The sequence below is a fragment of the Rhodamnia argentea genome, chromosome 3, assembly GCF_020921035.1.
Source record: "Rhodamnia argentea isolate NSW1041297 chromosome 3, ASM2092103v1, whole genome shotgun sequence".
NCBI lineage: Eukaryota > Viridiplantae > Streptophyta > Magnoliopsida > Myrtales > Myrtaceae > Rhodamnia > Rhodamnia argentea.
Genome location: NC_063152.1, coordinates 10460884 through 10483272, shown reverse-complemented (window position 1 = coordinate 10483272; position 22389 = coordinate 10460884). Strand labels below are relative to the sequence as shown.

The following is a 22389-nucleotide window of genomic DNA, read 5'->3' as shown; positions in this document are numbered from 1 at the left end:
AAAAAAGGGGAATAGCTGTCAACTATGAGACTATAAAAAGAGGAGGCAGAACGTGAAAAAGGGGGTTGGAAAGGGATCGGTCTCTCTTTAAAAAAAAAACACCACAGAAGGAGATAGAAAAAAAAAAGAGAGAGAATGAGTGAACACTAATTGTATCGGTGAACAGGGAAGGCTGTGGCCGTTGTTTGCTGTTTGAGCTCTAAAACAGGTGGTTCATCCTCCCCTGCTCCTTTTCTCTTTTTTGTGTTCAAGTATTCATATTCGCCGGGCTAAGAGCCATGATTTCCTTGATCCGGCGAACTCATAGTCAAGTTAACATTGTAGTTCGAATAGTATAGAATCTGCTCATGCCATGTTAAAACCGTACATTTTGCTGTTTTTCTTGATTCTGGTTGATTTTCGTTTTTACTTGTGGTCTTGCTGTTTGCTGTTCAAAAACCATGTAGTCGGTCAGTTGGGGTCTCTCGCGTGACCTGCTTCGCGATGCTTTTCTATGTGTGTATATAATCGTCCCTTGAACCGATTGATGCGTTGGAAACTACGTGTAATCTAGTTTCATCTTGGTCGAGCACTTTTCTTCTTCGTAATGCATCCGTGAAAGTTTTCTGACCTGAATCAAGCCTATTCACTTGTTTGGATACAAGCCCAGCTTTTCTTGAAATACGTCAAACTCTTCACTTGGGGTTGGAGTTTCATCATGATTTTGTTTAGCTCAAACTATTCTGTGCATATATTAATTTGCTTCCCTTTTAGAATTTTGCTGTTAGCGATCTTCGAGGTTCGAGATGCGTGGCCATTGAAAACACTCTGTAAGACAGTTTTGAGCAACCTCCTGTAGTACGAGCGTTCGCGGAAATGCTTCAAAAGGGGAACCCTCTTGGTTTATAATCCAATGTTGTTTTAAAACGTTCCATTGGACTTGTGACTTGGATGCTTCTGTTTAACTTTTTATCTTACTAATAAAGAGCCTCAAATTTTTAAGAAAAATAACATAGAATCAGAAAAACGTTTTCTTTTTGTATATATAAAAAAAACTGAAAGGGGACATGAAAAAGAAAAGCAAACATAGGGGTAATCCGCTTTGTGCAAACTCACGTCGTTTTTTATAATTCATACTTGACCTTGGTTTTACATTCCTGTTTCATACTTTTCTATTGCGAAGGCTTTTTTTTCTTTTATATAGCATAGAGTCAGAAATGTTTTTTTTTTTGTTCATAAAAGAAAAGTAAAAAAAAATTCAAAAGGGACGCAAAAAAAATTGGAAGAACCAAACAATCTTTGCTTTTGCATTTCCACCGAATTAGTTTCTTTTATCGTTATTTTGCAATAGGGGTTGACCGATGTCCATTCTTGTTTAGTTTGTTATATACCCAATCGTGTCCGATTATTCGAGTTTGCAATTCATCCGCGTGTTTACTTTTTTTTCTATAAATAGTCTTTCTTTCTTTTTTCATATATATATTTGGTTAACGTCCATTCCGGTTTAGTTTGCTATATACCCGACCACGTTTCATGTCCGATTATCCGAGTTTGCAATTGATCCGCAAGTTTACTTTTTCATTAATGGATAGTCTTTTTTTTCTTTTTTCTTTCCTTTTAGTTAACGTCCGGGATCTCGCTAAAATTGCATTGACATTTCCTTTCTGGTTAAAGCTCCTTCTTATGAATATTAGCCTGAGAACTAAATAGATAATTACATGAAAATGACAACAACAAAAAAAACATCATGCCTGGTCACCTAGTTCCGGTTATAAGTCTTTAAGTTTCGATGTAATGGGTAAAATGCATGGTCATTTTAGGAATACCAATGATTAGGTACCGAAAGGGCGTTAGTTAAAATAATTAGCATAAATAAGTCCCCGAACCTAGATGCTCTGGTTGCATAGAAATTGAGATAATACTCCCGTATCTCGATTGGTTTCTAGTCGACCCCAAAGGCTAGTGGCGACTCTTAATGGTTTGGAATGTCAGTTCATAAAAATGAATTCCAATGTCACACGAGGTAAGATTTGGGAGAATTTGCGCCTAAACGGATAGGTAATGCCTCTAAACCTAAACAATCCTCGGAGGGGAAAGGATAGGTCGCGACACATAGTTAATTTTCCGTTGTATTAAAAGGATACAATGATGCTTGAATCTGTGATTCAACAAAGACAAAATCCAAGAATGGATATATATGTTTATGTTGGTGAAGATACTGTAGTTTGGAAATCAACCAATCAAAATTGTGGGGGAAATGACAATCTTACTAAACCAAAAATTGACTTGGTTAAAGTAGATGATCCCACGACGTAATGGTTATGGTCATTCCTCGAGCCAATATTGTGGCCAATGTGAAAGAATGAGTGGTAGACTAAGGTTCTACCAAGCATATATGTGAAAACATAATGCTTTATCCTCCTACACTTTAATAGGAGAAGAAGGATGAAAATATTTATCTTGGTGATTCAAGAACTACTCAAGTTCTTGAGAAAGGCAATGAAACCTACACGTTATGTGTTTATGCATTATGATTGCCAAGTGGCAATAGCCATTGGAAATAATGAAATGTTTAATGGTTAAAAGAGAAACGTCCGATTAAGACGTGATGTAGTAAAGCAATTGCTTAAAGATGAAATTATGTCAACCGATTATATAAAGTCAAAAGTGGATTTGGCCAATCCTCTGACTATGCATCGAGGGGAATGGGACAAGTCGGTTGAAGAAAATCAACGGTGATGGTAACCCAACCTATGTGATTGGCGATCCCATGAATTAGGTTCATATGGGTAATAACAAGTCACTTGTGGATTTGGTGATGCATTATAAAAATTTATGCCCCTCCCAAGGTGAAAATAGTGCAAGACTGCAAGAAAAAAGATGTTGAGCTAAGCTCTTAATGAATTTCATAGCCATTATTGATGGTGTATTAAACTGCAAAATACACTTGATGGAATCACCTATATAAGTGTGGAGTGGGACCGCTCCTATGAGAATTTTTGGCGAAAATCTCTAGAGAACTTATAAATAAATCAAGCACGTGCATGGCCTATTAGCGCAAAACTGTGTTGAACAACAAACCTTGTGGGAGGGCAATGTGATTGATGAAAATCATAATTCACAAAAAGGAATTGTTGGTTCATAGAAGTTTCAAACTTCACCAATGATTTCGTGAATTGTATTTCATTCTTTCTAGAACTAGTTTATAGCCTAATCAGCACCAGGTCCGATGCATTATTCTCTAATAACTCAACATTATTCTATTTTTGATTTTTCAAAAAATTTTGAAATATGTGAGGGGGTTGTTGGATATTTCAATAGTTTTGAAATATTATTTTACAATGATTTTGATAAAATTATGACGACAATTATTAGCCATCAATATTTTCAACGGTTGGTTTTCTAATAGTCCTATAACGGTTTTCTATCAGTCAGATTTTTAATCATTCATTAATGGTCTTGTAACGGCTTTCTTAATGGCTCTTTTCTAACTGCTATTTCCTAACGGTTCTTTTTGTTTGAATATAAATTCTCAAATCAAACAACTACAAAAGTGTGTCTTAAAAATTACAATAAGAGAATTTTTCCTGAGTTTACTTTCTTTTCTCCGCTGGGTTAAACACATAATTTTGTTCATATTCCTTATAATATTCAGTATGGAATATAAAAGAATGTCTATTGTATCTTGGAAGGATAGCCGCTAGAAGCCTTATGCACAGAGTTTCGTACTCCGAGGGGCGAAATTATCCTTAGAGACAGTGCTTGCATGCCTCAGATAATTATTCTTACTTCTGTCATCTTTTGCAACATTTTTCATACGATTGTTATTTTTATATGTTATCTAACATTTTTCCAACAAAAATAAGTGTTACTTGACACAATGTGTGTGTGTGTGTGTGTGTGTGTGTGTGTGTGTGTGAATTTTCACTTTTTACATTGGTCAATGTAGAAAAGTTCTTCGAGAAAATTACTCAATTAGTCTTAAACTTATGGTACGACTCATGATTCAATCATAAACTCTTCGATTTTGCCAATTTAGTCATAAATCTTTGCCCAAAACTTCAATGTAGTCATTCCAATCAATTTTTGCCGAAAATCATTGACGTGGCAGTCCAGTCATCTATGTGGTACACCACTATGTCAGCGATTTCCAGTAAAAGTTTACTAAAAGAATTACATTGAAATTTTGCACAAAGGTTTAGGACCAAATTAACAAAGTTGAAAAGTTTAAGATAGAATTGACTTGTATATAATAGGTTTAAACCTGTTTGGACAATTTCTCCATAGTTTTTCTATAAGCAGAGTTAAGATACTAACATTCAAGTTTTAGTCTTTCGACAATTGTGTCCTTTTTATTAGATTATGAAATTTTCTTTCACGATTGCAAGTATGAAAAATGTTTTACAATAATGCTGTTGACAATAATAATCCTAAATTTTTTTTCTTGAAATAAAGATGCTTAATTCGTTCATTTTTACACTTAATGTGAACATACTCTACGTTAATGATGGTAATAAGCTTCTGTTTTTTTTTATTCTGTTATTTCTAGTTTGGTTTATTATTATTTTTTGTTAATTTAGACTGGCAAATCCACTCGGGGCTTGCGTGGAAACGATTCCGATTCTCCGATTTTGTTTTCCGGAATAAAAAAGGATGAGAAACATGTTTGATAACGTAAATGATGTTGATTCTAATTATGTTCCCGAAAACAGTTTTGGAGCAAAAACAAGAACAAAAAAAAAGTTAGTTCTAAAGAAAAGAATCACTTTTCAGAAACGCAAAACTGTATAAAATCCCACATCGCTCACTTTTCCCTTTTAGTTCTCTTCTCACTTTCCCTTAATTTAGAATAAAAATTTTGTACGCTTACCAAACACGTTCCGATTTTCTAAAACTCATCTAAGAAACGAAATCAGAAAAAATCAATTTTAATTAGAATCAATTTTTGAATCAGAATCGTTGCCATGCGGGTTCTAAGTCATCGTGTCATCACACTCTCGGGGCGCGAATAACAACTATTCTCTTCTCGGACTTTATTTCTAGCCATTCTATTTCTGTTCTCTAGATGAGTTTTTGAGCCAAGACACGCGTTTGATAACAAAACAATTTTTTTGTTCCCGAAACAGAAATTCATTTGATAACAGCATAAAATCTATGTGGTTGTTGGCCACTATTGGGGTGTGATTCATACTCTTCATCAACGGAAAAGCACGGATCCTCGCTCCCCAGTGAGCGGGAGGGTCCGAGGGAGCCGCCCCGGTAGGTGTCTTAATGAAGCAACGTCAACCGGTCACTAGAGGGCTTTTATAGTTTGAGTCCATATTTTTTCATTGGTACTTTGAGCTTGGGCCCATAAACAATTACTGCTATATATACTTTTTTTCTCTTATAATTGAGGGCTGCAATGAGAGGTGCAATGAGCTAATTATAATGGAATCATCTGCTCGACGTAGCCCTAGTTTAAGGATGAACCGGGATAAAATATTGTGTCTCAATTTTTCTTTATTGCTTTATTTCGTTGTGATTGTGCGCCGAATCTTAACAGCCGATGGGCCTCGGCTGGTGACTAGTGGAGAGCAACCGAAGACCTGCGAACAGCGCATGGCGAACAGCAAAGGACCATCGGGAGCCGAGGACCGGAGACCGGCGACCGACGTCGAGGACGTGAGAGAGAGGGAGATTGCACGCGAGATCGAGGGAGCGAGTAATGAGAATAATTCTTATTTCTATTTCCGTTCCGAAAATGAAAATGTAGAAAATTTCTACTTCTTATTTATGTTCTGAACTTATTTCTAGGGTAAACATTTATCCTGAAAATAGAAAAATGAAATTGCGTTACCAAACGGATTTCTATTCCAACTGTTCCTCCAAATAGAAAAATAGAAAAACGGAGAAATGGAATTGTTGTCATGCGCGCCCTGATTTTCCAAAAATTAATTTCTCTTTCTCTAACTTTTTGGGCCTTCTGTGATGGTTTATTTTCTTTTCTTTTTTTTGTTGGCTTTTCCAACTAGACTTTTAATTGTTGGTTTTGCTTAAATGGACATCACCAATATTTATTTTTTATTAAATTTAGATTTCCGTGATGTCTATCTAGGTAACCCACCAACAAAAAAGTTGATGAGAGAAAAATTAAAGCCTTTGCATGACTAATTGACTACCATGAAGTTGAATAAAAATTAGGTTAAAAATAGTGTCGAACTTCGCACCAAATCCTAAGGCTAAATACGCCAAAAGTTCTAATTGTTTCGCCGGTTGGTCAATTAAGTCCTAAGTGTTTAATTAACTAGTAGAGTCATAACACATACAGTGAACTGATGAGTTAAATGACTTCATTGCGTAATTTTAAAATGTGTTTGTTTCAATTTGACAAAAGTTAAACATTTACGACCTTCGCCGTACATAGGCTCCATTTGTTTCGCGGAAGACTAATAATTTGAAAAGCATTTTCAAAATTCAATTGCTTGAAACAATTTGTCAATGGCAAACATTTTTCTCGTCCGTAGCAATTTATGTGTAAAATTTTTCATGAACGATGAAAATGTTCTTCATTCATTTATTTTTGAAACGATATAAGTGATTATTTTAAAATATATATATTCGAAATCATTTATCTTCAATCAAATAAACGGACTATCTCAAATATGTTTCTTTCCCCCCAGCATAGAAAGGTTTCTCCTCCTCCGCATATCTGCATCAACCGACCTAGATAAAAGCCTCCACTTGTATCAGATCAAGAAAATGCCAAATTCTTATATGTTGGCCACAGATAATTCCGAACAATTATCAACCAATCCCAGCAACGATCTTTCTCATGCAAGAAGCCTCTATTTAAGGTCATCGTCCCACTAAACATCAACTGACTCTTCACTCCAATTCTCCACCTCCGCTGCCGCCGCCATGCAAGCCTCCCAACCTCCTCCTCTTCCTCCTCCTTCTCCACACCATTTAAGGTACTTGCGAGAGGAAGGCATGCCGCAAGCGTTCCAGGACTTCCTCTCCTCTCTTCCTTCTGAAGAAGGCTGGGTCACCACCTCTCTCCGCTCGTACCAGGGCTTCTGGTTCACCTCCTGGCTCTTGAAGGCCGTCCTCACTTGCCAAAACCACTTCCAAGCTCACCCCTCCGACATCCTCCTCGTCACCAGCCCGAAATCCGGCACCACCTGGCTAAAGGCCATCCTCTTCGCTCTTGTGAACCGCGCCAAGTACTCCGACTCCAGCTCACAACGACGCCACCCTCTCCTGACCCAAAACCCTCACGACCTCGTGCCCTCCTTGGAGTTCAAACTCTATCTTGAGGAAGAAAATCCCAACCTCGCTGCTTTAGCGCCCCTGAGGCTATTCGCAACCCACATGCCTTATTCCTTTCTTCCACAGTCGGTGAGGGACTCCAACTGCAAGCTGGTTTACCTGTGCAGGAACCCCAAGGACACCTTCGTCTCGCTGTGGCACTTCGCCAACAAGCTGATGCCGGCAGTGAAGGGCCAGATTACAATCCAGGAGAGCCTCGACAAGTTCTGTCGAGGGCTGAGCCCTTACGGGCCTTACTGGGACCATGTGCTGGGTTACCACAAGGCGAGCTTGGAGATGCCGGAGAAGGTGCTGTTCGTGATGTACGAGCAGATGAAAGTGGACCCGCATGTTCAGGTGAGGAGGTTGGCTGATTTCTTGGGGTGTCCATTCGGCGAAGAAGAACTGAGAGACGGGACGGTGGAGGGAATACTGAGGATGTGTAGCTTCGACACCATGAGCGCATTGGAGGTGAACAAGAGCGGGAAGCTGTCGACTGGAGAAGAGAACAACTGGTTCTTCAGGAGAGGCGACGTCGGAGATTGGGCGAACTACATGAGCGCGGAGATGGGGGAGAGGATTGACGGCGTCATGGAAGAGAAGTTCCATGGCTCTGGCTTGAAGCTTTGAACTTCTGCTAAACAGAAAAAGCATCAGCAGGCCATTAACAAAGCTCTGTATCTCTCTTGCGGTAGGATGGAAGGTCTTCGGCGGCACTGTCAATGGTGGGGCTTTGTCTCCATAGAGAGATGCTTCAACTTCAAGGTTGTGATTCTAGTCTTCATTAAGAGCTGTCTTCCTTCTCGCTGGGAGCTTATGGATTTTTACCTTCTGTTATTCTTCTGAAATTCCGTTTTCTTTTTTCTTTTTTATATTTTTGCTGTGTGAAGCTTCGGGGCATATGGCCTCCTATATGTGTCGTAGTTTAATAAACATTCTAGTTCATATTCGTATGTGGTCGGACTGATTGTGTTGCTGTAGACGAAGGATGTTTGTGTCTTGGAGGAAAAGGAGTATGAATTCGGCTATAGCATAACAACACCCTTAAAAACTTGTAAGGATGCAAGAACGACCGCGCGCTCCCCAGCACATTGCCCACACATAAAATCTGTCGGTGGAGCCATCACTCTTCGAAGAGTAACGGTGGAGTCAACTCATCGATTTCCAAAAGTTAAAGATAAAGAATAAAGCACCCATACAATTATTAAGGGTGTTGAAGATGGCCCAACCTAAAATTGATTGATTTATCACCACCTTCTCAAAAGTAAACCACCAAGACAAAGCCAATGGATTGCTAAGCAAACACTTAGTGCAGACTCTCTCAAATTCATACCAATCGCAACTTTGTGATGTCAATTTAATCAATTAAACATACAAATCAATTCATTCCGAGGTTGCTGCTAACCTTTAACGGGTTGATCAGAAACTCAAACAAACGTTGGCAAAATATTTTACTTCTGCAAACAATAAAATAACACTAGATAATCAAATGCTATCCAAGACCCAAAAAAAAAAAAAATCACAAAAACAACCAAAAAATTGGCCAGAATTGAGTAAAATTCCCTTGAACGCAAACCCTAACCATCGCGACTTCCATCGCTCAATTCACTTCTGGCGATCATCTTAATGCCAAACTGACTTAGAATTTTTGTTTCCCCCAGTGGTGCAACCCTTTAGGTCTGAAGCCGGGGGGTGGTTCGCTGGAATATGGCCGAAATCGGCATTTTTTTTTCCTTGGCCATAAATTTCCTAATTTTCAATTTATTTAGAAAACCCCAAAAATTCATCAAAAAGTGATGAGAATTCATCAAACCTTCCCACATGCACAGACACATAAGGCATATAATAGAAAAATCATGAGATCACAAATCATGCTCTAATACCAACGGTTAGAAAACATACGTGAATCTTTTATGCAAAAATTCAACCTCAACGAATCCTCGACCAATTTTCACGATAAGAATGATGAAAACGTATCTTGATCGATAGAGATAACTTCAAGGATGATTCTTGCAGCATAATGGGAGACAATGAAGAATTCTGATTTTTCTCTCTTAATCCTTTTTTTTAGGTTATTGAGATACAACTATACGCCGTTATTCGGGGGGATAGATAATCAAGCTCTTTTATATCCATCAATAGGTGCCTTTTCAAGTGGTGTCTTCCATCAAAGCACATTAGTTGCACATTTTCATAATCAATTGATTTTTAGCATTTAAATAACTATTAAACCATTGATAAAAAATATCGTGTGGATCACATTATTCTTACATTGACGAGTTTTTTTTTTTTTCCCTAAAGGTAAACAATACAAATAATAATTGAACTTTTGCCCAATGTATAATGTCATTCCCAGCCTTTTAATTTATTCAAGGTGATCCCTAAATTAATGGTATATATTCAATCCAATTCCGTGACCATATGAAAATATTTAATATTATTTTTTCATTAATCCAAGATAACGAAATCTATTGAAGTGACTTCCAATATCTTAAATTTGACCGGTGGATAAAGAGAGTTACACGTGGGCACTTCAGATTTCTTTTTATCCACCTAAGTGTACCCGTGTAGAATCCGCCTTGCTTAGGCACTTCGGATCTGAGGATTCTGGAAGGAGAGAGGGGGATAAATGGTTGACAAGCTTGCTTGGGCGAAGATGGTTTGATGGGTTGAGGCTTATTCCGGCGACTATGTAACTTACATTCCCTAAGGATTAGTGCGTTTGGTTTGATTTTGGGGGAATGCAAAGCCATTTTCCCACGACTTACCTCCTTATTCTTCTTGTCCTTACACAGCTTTTGGGGGACCAGCAACCCAGAACCAAAGTACTGAGAGCATCTTAGAAAGTGAGAGAAGGAAGAAAACAGATTGACCTCTGTTTTTTTTTTTTTTTTTCAATGACAATATCCCACTTTGAATTTTCTGTTCCTGATTAAAGATAAATGTTTTTACTCGAACAATTCATGTGTAATTTTTTTTTTCCCCTGATTAAAGATAATTGCTTAAGCTGAACGAATTGACAGTCACATCGGCTAATTATGTTGACTTGAATTATCATAAGGAGGGTATTGGATTATCATATATATGGTTGTTGGCACTCAAAATTATCCGCCCGACAAAACACGTGCTGTTCATTTGAGAAATCGACACACTTACAAAACACGTGAGAAATCGACACGCGTGATGAACATGTGAAGTGCAAACATTTCGACAGAGCATGAAGAAACCATGTGCAAAGTGCGTGAAGTTGTCTGTAGGTGTCGATTGATACAAAGCGATAAGCAAGCTGTAGTTATCATCAAGAAGAAACATCACTTGTCCAAGTAGCAAGGATAATGCCGCATTGTGAAGCATATCAAGGACAGATAAAGCAAGTGTGGAGCTATTAACGTGGGTGCCCGTGAAAGATAATCATGCCAAAGATTCAAGAACTTTTCAAGAAGCGCAAAAGAAGACGAAAATCTCTCTTTAAATTTCTTGGCGAGAGAGCAATTTTAGAGAGATAAAGATGGAGTAAGTCTCTAAACATGGCAGCTATTGGCACGCTAAAATCATAATCAATGAAGAGCCGTTATCTCCTCAAATATTATAAATATCACCAAGGAATCACAGATGAGCCCCCTTAAACAAATTAACAAATTTATCTTATCTTTAATTATCACACTGCACTTTATTTTCCTTAGTTGTAGTCTTCGGATCCTTGTCGTTGAGTCAAACTCCAGCGTTTATCTTTATCACAAATACTGTGCCATCGAGTCAAACTTTGGTGTATTATCAAAGGATGTTCAAGGCTTTATCATCGAGTTACACTCCAGCATTGTTTTGGGTGTGTTGGTTCGTTGTTTCTTGAGAGAAGTTGTACTCACTAAGCCAATCTATTGAGTCAAACTCTGATTTGGTCTACGTTTGTGTATTTTCTTTCTAACCTATCCGTATCGATTTCTTTTGAGATGTATGTACGAAGTCTCTCCATAGAGTTAAACTCTAGTTCGGATAACATTTGTGTAATTATATTGGAATCTTTGCAAATCTCAAGTGTTGATTTTTCTAATTCTTTGAAACTCCCTTGTCCAAGATCGCTACAAGACCCTTTATCACATTTAAAAACCAAAGAACGAATTTCGGTGAAAGATATTTTGCCGTAAAGAAATTCCGACGAAATAATAGACTAAGGATTACATTGAATATGTATCAATAGTTCATAGACTATATTGAAAAAAAATTAAAAATTTATGGACAACATTGCACATTGTATCAAAGTGAAAAGATGTTTTGTCATTTTCATGAGTTTTGCATCTTGTGATGTAATGGCTCCATACATACAATATATGTTAGCAAAGAGGTTCTTCTACTACACTTCGGCAGCTAACCTTAATCCCTGAAACCGAGGATGGATTTAAGGAGGGCCTAAAAGTTGTCGTATCTCATGTTTTGTACGGAAAATTGCCATAAAAATTCGCTTGAATGATGACGTATAGGATAGGAGTGAGCAAATCGGACCGCCCGAACCGGGACAACTCAGACCGATGGTCCCGTTGTCGGTTCTAGAGGGCGGCGGTCCGGCTCCCGGTTCCATGGATACGGGATCGGATCAAACCGTACAAACCGGATCGGTCGATTTTAATATTTTTTTAACTTTTTAATCACAATGCTAAATCCAATTTTCCCTTCTTTCTTTCCAAACTTTCTTTCCATGGCCTCTTCCCTTCTCACGTCTTAAGCAGTCACGTGATAATTTTTAATCTGAAGTGTTTTTTTTATCACAAGGGGAAAAAATCAAGTGAAGAAACATAATGTAACAAAACAGTAAAAGAAGAGGAAGTTGGGGGGCGATTAAAGAAAGTGCAGGAAACGAGGAAGCATAGAAGCTCGTCTTTGTTGGCTTTATTTGCTTTCACGTGATGACCTTAAAATCTTCCTCCTCTGCAAAAAAGAAAAGGCCAATGACCCTATTCCCATGCTACTTGTTTCTTTCTTCCTTCATGAACGTACAAAATATACATCAACAATATAAAGACAGAGACAGTGGAAGAGATGCAGTGGACCAACCCCCATTTGGTGATTGGACCGTGAATATTAATCAAAAGTCAATATAGTTATAGGTCCCATAGAACCGCCCGAGAGCCGGACCGGACCGGTGGTCCGGTCCGTGGTTCCAAAAATTGGGAACCAAAACCAACAGTCCGATTCCCGGTTCTTGAGGAGAACCGAATCGGACCGAAACCGCTCACCCCTAATATAGGAGCATTCATCCTCGGAGAGATCACCGCGGGGCCTTTGAGTTCGAAACCCGATCCCGAGGGTCGTCTTCTTAGCAGCCACTTCTGGGCTTAATCTTTCGGAGCTCCTTCAAAAGCTTTCTCGAGTTCCGAATCATAAGAGATCGAAATAAAAATAAGAAATGAAAAATATAATTTTTTCACGTTTCTATTTTTGAAATATAAACAGAAAAAAGAATTTTTCGAGAGAATTACCAAAAAAGTCCTAATCCGATTGCAATTGTGTCAATTCAATTCTAAACTTTTTTTCCCCAATTGAATCCTAAACCTTTTGCAATCATATCAATTCAGTTTATTTAGCCGGCCGGTGCTGACGTGGAAAAATTTAATAATATTTTTAATGTTTTTTTGAAATTATTTAATAATTTTTGTTGTCTTTCTTTTTCTTTTCTTTTCTTTTTTTCTTTTTTTTTTTTTTTGGTTTTGGCCAGCAAGAGGTTGCCGGCCATCTGCCGAGGGCCGCCAATCTCCGCCCGCCGGTCTTTGGTTAGAGATTGCCGATCACCACTCGCCAATCGCCAAAGAGCCGCCGATCTTTGGTCGAGGTTGCGAGATCACCGCTCGCCAATTGCCAATCGTCGGTCTCTAATTTGACGGTCGGCGGCCATCGAGGACCGTAGAAATTTTACACTGTTATCAAACGAATTTATATTTTGAGAGCAGAAATTTTATGTCGTTATCAAAGGCGTTTTTTCTGCTCAGAAACTCGTCCAGAGAATATATTTCTATTTCTCACAAAATAGCTCGGGCTTTAGTTCTTACACCATAATGTCCGAGGTAGAGATTAGAGATGAATACTTTACGCTAACAACTCGCGTGTAATATTTTTTTGTCCACCGTACAAACTTAACAAATTGGAAATCACATTAGCATATTCCGTTAACTTAAATTAATGAAATGTGAATATTTTCACACGGTCTAGGGATTAAATCTCGGAGACTGTTTGTATTATTTTTTTCTTTCGTAAGTCTGAAGGCTCCATGCATACAATCTTTGTTTGCGAAGAGGTTCTTCTACTACATTTCGGGGGCTAACCATAATCCCCGAAACGGAGGATGGATTTAAGGAGGGCCAAAAAGTTGTCGTGACTCATGTGTTGTATGGAAAATTGCCATGAAAATTAGCTTGAATGACGACGTATAGGAGCGTTCGTCCTCGGAGGGATCGGCGCGGCCGCTTCTGGGCTTAATCTTCGGAGCTCATCCAAAAGCTTTCTCAAGGTTCGAATCATCCGAGGCCGACCAGACATCACGTTAACTGTCCACGTCGAACCCCGCGTGCTTGCCCGGACGAATGACCAGATGGGTCCTCTCTCAACGACTTTACCTGCCATTTGAATCCACTGCTCTCTCGAACCGTTTCCCAAACTTCGCCAAATCGCTCCGTGCATACACCGGATTCGTCCAGAATCCACAAAACGAGGGCAGTGTCCTACTCGCCTCCTCATACTACTCCAGGCTGTTATCGCAATGTTGTGCGTCCAAATCTCTGGTTCAGGGCAAGTTGGCTCATACCCAGTTGACCAAATTCGGTTTGTCCGAGGACCCGAAGCTCCGTATCCATCTGATTACATTGTACTCGAAGTGTGGGGATTTCGGGTATGCCCGGAAGCTGGTCGACGAAAGTCCGGAACCAGATTTGGTTCCTTGGTCTGCTCTGATATCTGGGTACGCTCAAAATGAGCATGGACTGGAGGCCATTTTGGCCTATCGTGAAATGCATGGAATGGGTGTTAAGGGCAATGAGTTTACTTTCCCTACTGTTCTGAAATCATGCTCCATCAGAGTGGATCTGGTGATGGGGAAGCAGGTACATGGGGTTGTGGTGGTGACTGGTTATGACTCGGATGAGTTTGTTGCAAATGGCTTAGTCGTCATGTATGCAAAATGTGGAGAATTTGAGGATTCAAGAAGAGTTTTCTGCTCGATTCACGTGAAGAATGTGGTTTCGTGGAATGGCTTGATCTCCTCTTATGTGCAAAGTGACTTTTTCAGAGAGGCAAAGGAAATGTTCGACGAGATGATCTTAAGTGGGACAAAACCAAGCGAGTTTAGTCTGTCTAGCATATTAAATGCATGTGCAGGTTTGGGGGATTGTAGTCAAGGAAGGAAAGCTCATGGATATTTGATAAAGCTCGGATATGAATCAGACCGGTTCTCAGAAAATGCACTTGTTGATATGTATGCAAAAGCAGGGGATCTTGAAGATGCAATAACTGCCTTCGAGGAGATATCGCAACCTGATATTGTCTCTTGGAATGCTATAATTGCTGGATGCGTCCTCCATGAACAAAACCATCAGGCTTTGGAATTATATATACAGATGAATAGATCAGGAATATTTCCAAACTTGTTCACCTTGTCAAGTGCTCTTAAAGCTTGTGCTGGTATGGAGCTAAATTATTTGGCCAGACAGTTGCACACCATTGTTATGAAGCTTGACACAAAGGCAGATAGTTTTGTCAGGGCTGGACTCGTCGATATGTATTCTAAATGTAGTTTAATGGAAGATGCAAGAATGGCGTTCGATTTGATGGCACAGAAGGGCCTAATTGCATTGAATGCTCTAATTTCTGGATATTCACAAAACGGAGAGGATGTGCAAGCTGTGTCCATCTTTGCTGAGACATACAAAAATGATATGGGTTTTAACCAGACAACTTTATCGGTCATTCTTAAGTCAGCCACCGGCATGCAGGCTATTGATTTTTCTATGCAGGTTCATGCCCTTTCTTTAAAATTGGGTTTTGATAATGACAGTCAGGTAGCGACAAGCCTCATTGATGCATACAGTAAGTGCGGGAACATAGGAGAAGCAGCAAGAGCTTTCGAGATTTGTGCCGCTGGAGATTTAGTGTCTCTTACATCTATGATTGCTGCTTATGCACAATGTGGACAAGGCGAAGAAGCTGTAAAGCTATACCTGGAAGGTCAACGCAGAGGCCTCAAGCCAGATCCGTTTGTTTGCAGTTCTCTTTTAAATGCTTGTGCAAATTTATCGGCATATGAGCAGGGGAAACAGGCACATGTTCATGTCCTGAAGTTCGGGTTCATGTCAGACGTTTTTGCGGGGAACTCTCTGGTTAACATGTATGCAAAGTGCGGCAGCATAGATGATGCCATTTGTGCTTTTGATGTGATAACCGACAGAGGAATAGTTTCTTGGTCAGCAATGATTGGCGGATTCGCCCAGCATGGACATGGAAAAGAGGCCTTGCGATTGTTTGATCAAATGCTGGAAGACGGGATCGCACCTAATCATATAACTTTGCTCAGCGTCCTCTGTGCATGCAATCACGCAGGCCTGGTAGATAAGGCCGAACGCTATTTCAAATCCATGGAAGAGTTGTTCGCCATCAGACCTACACAAGAACATTATGCTTGCATGATTGATATCCTGGGCCGTGCAGGTAAATTAGAGGAAGCGGTGAATCTCATCGAAACAATGCCATTTCAAGCTAATGGCCATGTTTGGGGGGCCATTCTTGGTGCTGCGAGAATCCATAAGAATGTCGAGCTTGGGAAACGGGCAGCAGAGATGTTATTTGTTCTTGAGCCAGAGAACTCAGGGACCCATGTTCTTCTCTCGAATATATATGCATCCGCTGGAATGTGGGGAAACGTTGCCGAAGTGAGGCGACTCATGAAACACAGCAGAGTCAAGAAGGAACCAGGAACGAGCTGGGTCGAGTTGAAGGACAAGGTTTACACCTTTATAGTAGGAGATAGAAGCCATCCTAGGACCGACGAGATATATGCAAAGCTTGACGAGCTGAGTGAGCTTATGAGTAGAGCCGGGTATGTGCCTACAGTGGAGATAGATCTCCATGATGTAGAAAGAAGTGAGAAGGAGAAGCTTCTTTACCACCATAGCGAGAAACTTGCCGTGGCTTTTGCTTTGATTGCTTCTCCTCCTGGAGCTCCTATTAGGGTAAAGAAGAACCTCCGCATTTGCATCGACTGCCATAACGCGTTTAAGTTCATATGTAAAATAGTCTCGAGGGAGATTATCATAAGAGACACCAATAGATTCCACCATCTTAGGAACGGTTCTTGTTCATGTGGAGATTATTGGTGAAACTAAAATCTCAGAGACATGCTTCTCGATTTTGTTCCGGGCAAGCAACATCATTGCATTCTTATGTCCTGAGTGGATCATAAGTTGAAGCTGAAAGCTCATGGCAGATTCTTTTTAAATTTGTCCCTGCTACTTCTATGGTCAATATCAAGTGATGGTTGAAATTTCTCTCGTCTCTGCCCGCTCTCTGGAAGATTTTAAAGCAGTGTAATTGCTGCTAATCATGAGATGGTGTAATTCACTAAAATCGGAACAACAAATCTCCTCGAAACAAGATAAATATGATTGCACTAAAAATTGACTTGATGCCGGACCGCTTCTCTTGCAGCACATCTTATCTAAGACGTACATTGAACAAATTTACAATGGGTATAAAAAGAATCGTATCTGCTTACTCAGTTTAATCACATTAGCATCACAGACTCTTCTGACATTATCGTCAACAAAGAATACTTGGCCTTGACCGAAATCCTCCCACCTTCTATAGACAGCTTGGCTCCGGTCACCACCCAATACCCAGGAGGGTCTTCCGGGCCCCTCACCATTTCTTTCGTGTCGACAAAATTCGTCATTCTCGGCATCTTCAACGGCAATGGCGGGCCCCCAGGATAAACCGCTGAGTTCAAATCCACCTTCACTGGCCTCTCTGGTGGGATTGGATTCAGTCCCGCGCTGAACCTCGTGCTGATGAATGACGAAACTACTCCAGATTTACGAGATAGACTCGACGGTCCATCCCATTCAGATCTCCGGATCTTTGCAGATGCCACCATAGAGAATCCTAACCTTAGGAACAGAACCTTCTTCATGCCTAAGACCCTAACTTCAAACCTGGCCTTTGTCACGATAGAGGCCGAATCATCGATCAGCGAGCCATTGTATTGCACAGGAGCTGTGCACACATGCGAGAAGATGCTCCACTTGACAGGTTCAAAGAAGGCTCGTTCATCTGGACTACGGGTGGGCTCATAAGTGTGGTCGTCCGAGATCTCAAGGGTGTTGGGGAGATTCGTCAGGTGTTGGAGATGGATGGCTAGATGGTCGCTTTTCTTCCCCTCCAGGTACAGGCGAATACCTGTCACTGGTCGGTTTCCAGTGTCCACCTGCAAGTTGCAAGTTAGAGACACCATTCAGCGAATGTAGTAGTTTACTGTGGCTTGTATTTTGTCAAAATCACAAATACAATATTCACTACATGTAATCACATAAATTAACAGCAGGACCAATCCAAGTTATTGTACAACATAGACAATATGTCTACACCACCGGATTAGTGCCATATCGTTTAGTTGTAAAAGTTAATAATATAGATGGGATTGCCAAAATTAGCAGTCTCAAAGTAAGCAGATTCAAAATCAAGATGATGAACTGGACTGCTGTACTCGGATCCTTCTTTTGCAGATTCAAGTATGTGAAATCCAAAACGGCTCAGCGATATGATGTTCATGAATATAAAGATAATCGAAAGCACTAACTAAAGAATCAACATAAACTGAAAGCAAGGTAGGTGGACAAACATAAGGACGCTGTCTAAAGTAATTCATCATTTCAAGAAGCTCGAGTTGGAGAAGGAATAAAAAGCGACATCTTCATTAGGGTTCTCATCAAGACTTCTATGCAATGGACCGAAATGAAAAATTTGTGGAAACTACATTAAACATCCATAAAAGGAGGCACAGAGCAAAACATGATATTGCACAATGCTACGTCATCATGTACAGACTTAACTAGTCTCCGCTCTCACGATGTATGCTTCAATTATGAAGAGGCATCCTGCATGCACGAAACTGCAATTTTTGGAATTTAGGCATGCGCCACATCTGTATACTTTTTGCAGAATGAATTACCTGAAAGGTGTTAACATAGAGTTTAGGACCCATAAAAGTGAACTGAAGTGATGGAGATAGGTGCTTTCTCCTTCTCGGTCCAAGGGGAAGATCAGCATATACAGGGGCCCATTGCCGAGGCAACTGGAACTCTAGAAATTGATGGAGCTCCTCTATGGGCGGCTTGTCTGGACAATTTAGCAAAAGTAAAACAAGGATTCAGTTAAAACTGACCAGAAGCACTGCCGAGCAAATCGGAGGTAGATGATGTAGCATGTGAAAGACTTTCTCGGACACACAATAGTAAAAATCAAGCAAACACGACCTTCTGAAAGACCATAATAAGATTGACAACATCACAATAGAAGCAAATCAGATGAAACCAAACACAATGAATGGTAACGGATGAACAATACTGTAATTCGGCTCAAAATCAGTTGAATGGTTCAGTTGCCAATTGATACCAGGTCAAGGACATGACTAAAAACATTGGTTCATTACTCTTTAAAAGACATAATAATAGGCTAAGAATTCAGAGAAGTATACACACATCGGAGGTACAGATTGACCGCGTGGCCTAGAAATCCATTTCCTCGTACGCCAGTCAGCAGCGAAGTTACAGGCACGAAGCACATTGATATAACATTGGGAGACTGAGATATTGTCGAGAGCCACTGGTTATGACTTTGACCCAAATCAATTCCGCCCTTCCTGACGCATATACTCACAACGTCCTACGTGAAAATTAGAGATGTTAATGAGCACGAGAACAGCAGAAACCTTATTCTTTTTAAGGCAAACTGTTCAGTGAGTGCAGCTCTAGACATGATCTCCGACAAAAGTATAGAAATGCTTACTTTGTTTTTTGAAGGAGTAACAATAGGCGACCTAACATATAATTGATGTAAATTCCCAGGTATGAGGTCTTCACCCTGCAAAACCATACATGAACATTAAGCTAGGATAGGGTCGGATCACCACCTAGGATTTCTCCGTGACTAGACAAGCCCTTCTCCTGGAGCACTATTGGTTCAGAAAAAGTAGGGCGGAGATTATGTCTTGCACTGCACTGCCTCAGTGCAATCAAATTCAGAGGAAATTAAAGAAAACAAGGAAGTCGATACTAAAGCAACTCAATGTCTAAGCAACAACTTGCTCACAAATGTCCTTCTTCACAAACGTACACTTAACCTAATGAAAAACATCTTCATAGTCCCAAAATGAAGAAGTTCAATTATACAATATTGGTCGATTTCTCACAGAGGGCCAACATTCCATATGAAAGCAATTGCGTCCTTCTGGTGCTCCAGGAGACACATTTAATCATCACTTCATAATGGAAATACTTGAACACGGTCGTGTTGATTCAAAAATTTCTGTGTACCTTCAATTTCGCTGATAATTGAGCAGGATCTGGTAACAAAGTTCCAGTAGTATCTTCAGAAAATCTCTGATCAGCTAATTGCTTCAGGTAGTTCTGAATGTCAGTGGGCTCAAGATGTGAGTTCTGCAACTGCTTCAGGTGAACTACATCTTTACCTCCCATCTTTACCCCGATCACAATATGAGTACCGTATTTCTCAATAAACCTGGAAAATAATGTCGTCAAACACCAGCAATATCTTTGGTATGAGAAATATCATAAGGTCTTTTGATACTTTTGAATTAGACGGTGCCAAAGCAATCTCATGCAGATTAGAACATTACCCGGCAAGGGCGACGGGGTCCCACGAATTGGGCACTTCTTTTTTGACTTGCTTAGAAAGTGTCATCTGAGATCTCTCCAACTCGATGCTATAGAGGGTCATGAACCAACCATCCAAAGCAAGGCTTTTTACAGCTGACGCATCCTTCTGCCAGCAGCCCTTAAAGTCGAACATGGCATTGAATATGCCTGAAGGTATTTTACCAGATAAAGAAAGCTCCTGATTAAAATGCTCCGACATCTGCAATTATAAAGAAGGCGAATTGCTTACAAAACAGAATGCAACAGCCAACCTAAGGGCACTACCTTAGCGCAACAGCATTGCGAGGTCAGAAATCAACATGAAAGTGAAATACCGCTCATGCTTCAATGGTGGTGATGCTAAAATCTGTTTCCTCCACCACTGCTTTACTCTTACTATAATATTACACCACGAGACCAAAAATGCGCAATGATAAGTCATTAACAAGGTCGTCATTCTTAATGGTTCTCATTAGGAGATTTGCGACAGCAAGCTTAACAGTATGAGTAAGTAATGTAAAGAAAATTGCACGGTTGATACGTCAAGCAGTGACCTCAGGCAGGACATAAATTTAGTGATTCGCAGAGTGAGTAAATCAGCTGTCCTACAACAGTTGTTTAACATTTGTCCCGGAAATTCAGTTTTTTGGTTATCCCTTTCACTCCAAGCGACACTTATTCACAATCAATTGCAAACCCTCAAGATCAAAAGGCACCCTCTTGCGAAAACCAGACTCAATAGTAGTCACGGTCCCGAAAATGACATGAAGGCAGGCAAAATTTTTCCTCTTTCCCCAATCAAAACTCCATGGCAGGACATGAATACTCAATCACATTTATTTCGGGAGAATGCTCTTGCATTATGTTAATTTTCGAAAGCTGGAAGTATTAGGAATGGTCAGATGATCAACATGTTGACTAGCCCCAACTAAAAGCTAATTCTACTCGATTTGAACAAACGACAATCTATTCATAAGCGCCCCAAATATCAGTCATCGCTTCAACAGGCTCTATCCCCGGCCAACGTTTGAGAATCAAGTTTTGCGCTCCGGTCAAAGGTCAGCCACTCGAATCATGATGCTTCAACATGACAAAATATGAGCAGAAGCAAGTGTATGCACTTCTCACGAAAAATAAAGAACTCGAACAAGTTCAAATCTTCACTGAAACTCAAATTCATCACCTCACCAGCAAAGTCATGAAGAATAAAAGAAAAAAAACAAAGACCCCATTTTTTTTTCACCTTATTAAACGAGAGCACGTCGGACCGAAACCTTGTGCGCTCGCCCTTATCGCACTTGATGCAGGTGGGCACGTCGTTGACGACCACCCCACCAGGGACCACGAGGTCTCTGACCTCTCTCGCCTCGAGCTCGATCAATCTCGACCCCGAACGACCCGATTTGCAGTAATTCAACCGGACGTCGAACGCGAGGTCGTACCCGAACCCGATCACCGACACCGCCTGCTCCGCGGCCGACTGCGGGTCCATCATCTGAGGCATCAGAACAAAAAAAGAAAGATGCTTCCTTTCTTTTCTTCGCTTCAGCTTCGCATCATTTGGCACTTTCTTTTGAATGGCTTCCCAATGAAGTGTTTCTGGGTTTTGACTCAAAATTCCACAAAGAGAGAGAGAGAGAGAGAGATAGAATTTGAGCAAGAGTCTTCGTAGCGTTTCTTTTATGCTACGCCCGTGAGAGAGATTCAATTCAACTCACCTCGACCTTTTCAAAGTTCCCCAGGAAAACCCAGATACGGAAAACGAAAAAGATGCTCCCTTTTCAAAGTTCAAAGATCTGAAGGAGCTGTCTGAGCAGAGTCGTTCATACTCCAACTCATAATTTCCTGGGGATTTCTCCATCCGTCTAACGCGATTCGAACGACCCAGACTCGTTGCGGGGCTTTGACATTTCCACACACTGTTCAACCAAGATGAAGGCTTATCAGTGTTTTCCATTGGGTGATTTTTTTAACGACAGAACGAGAAATAAAAGATTAAAGTTCGGACAGACAAGACCACGTAGGTGGCTGGCGGCTGTCGTCTTTCGGCAGTCACGTGGCGGCTCGCAGTGAAAAGTTTCTTTTTTTTTTGTTCCGTGGCATGTTGGTCGGCCAAGTTCGTTAAAGGCCAATGACAAGGAACAGCCGCCGAGCCGTTTGGCGAAACGTCGTCGTCCAAAAGCCCGATTTGGTGCGGCTGCAAGTAATCGGC

General features: G+C 40.4%; 3 protein-coding genes across 3 annotated transcripts; 2 read left to right on the top strand and 1 right to left on the bottom strand.

The window, feature by feature from the left end:
- The first annotated feature begins 6775 nt into the window (after positions 1 to 6775).
- On the top strand, positions 6776 to 8274 carry LOC115750398 (cytosolic sulfotransferase 12-like). Its single transcript, XM_030687717.2, has 2 exons — positions 6776 to 7871; positions 7965 to 8274. Exons 1-2 carry the CDS (start codon positions 6880 to 6882, stop codon positions 8113 to 8115), a joined length of 1143 nt encoding a protein of 380 aa, XP_030543577.2. The 5' UTR covers positions 6776 to 6879; the 3' UTR covers positions 8116 to 8274.
- Positions 8275 to 13722: 5448 nt separating this feature from the next.
- LOC115750397 (pentatricopeptide repeat-containing protein At5g04780, mitochondrial-like) lies at positions 13723 to 16992 on the top strand. The gene has a single exon (XM_048275732.1). The coding sequence runs from the start codon at positions 13842 to 13844 to the stop codon at positions 16623 to 16625; it is 2784 nt and encodes a 927-aa protein (XP_048131689.1). The 5' UTR covers positions 13723 to 13841; the 3' UTR covers positions 16626 to 16992.
- Positions 16890 to 22127, bottom strand: LOC115750405 (MACPF domain-containing protein NSL1). The gene is made up of 7 exons (XM_030687731.2): positions 21421 to 22127; positions 20159 to 20397; positions 19836 to 20040; positions 19309 to 19383; positions 19002 to 19185; positions 18473 to 18639; positions 16890 to 17728 (listed from the first exon to the last, which is right to left on the bottom strand). Exons 1-7 carry the CDS (start codon positions 21679 to 21681, stop codon positions 17030 to 17032), a joined length of 1830 nt encoding a protein of 609 aa, XP_030543591.1. The 5' UTR covers positions 21682 to 22127; the 3' UTR covers positions 16890 to 17029.
- Positions 22128 to 22389: the final 262 nt, after the last annotated feature.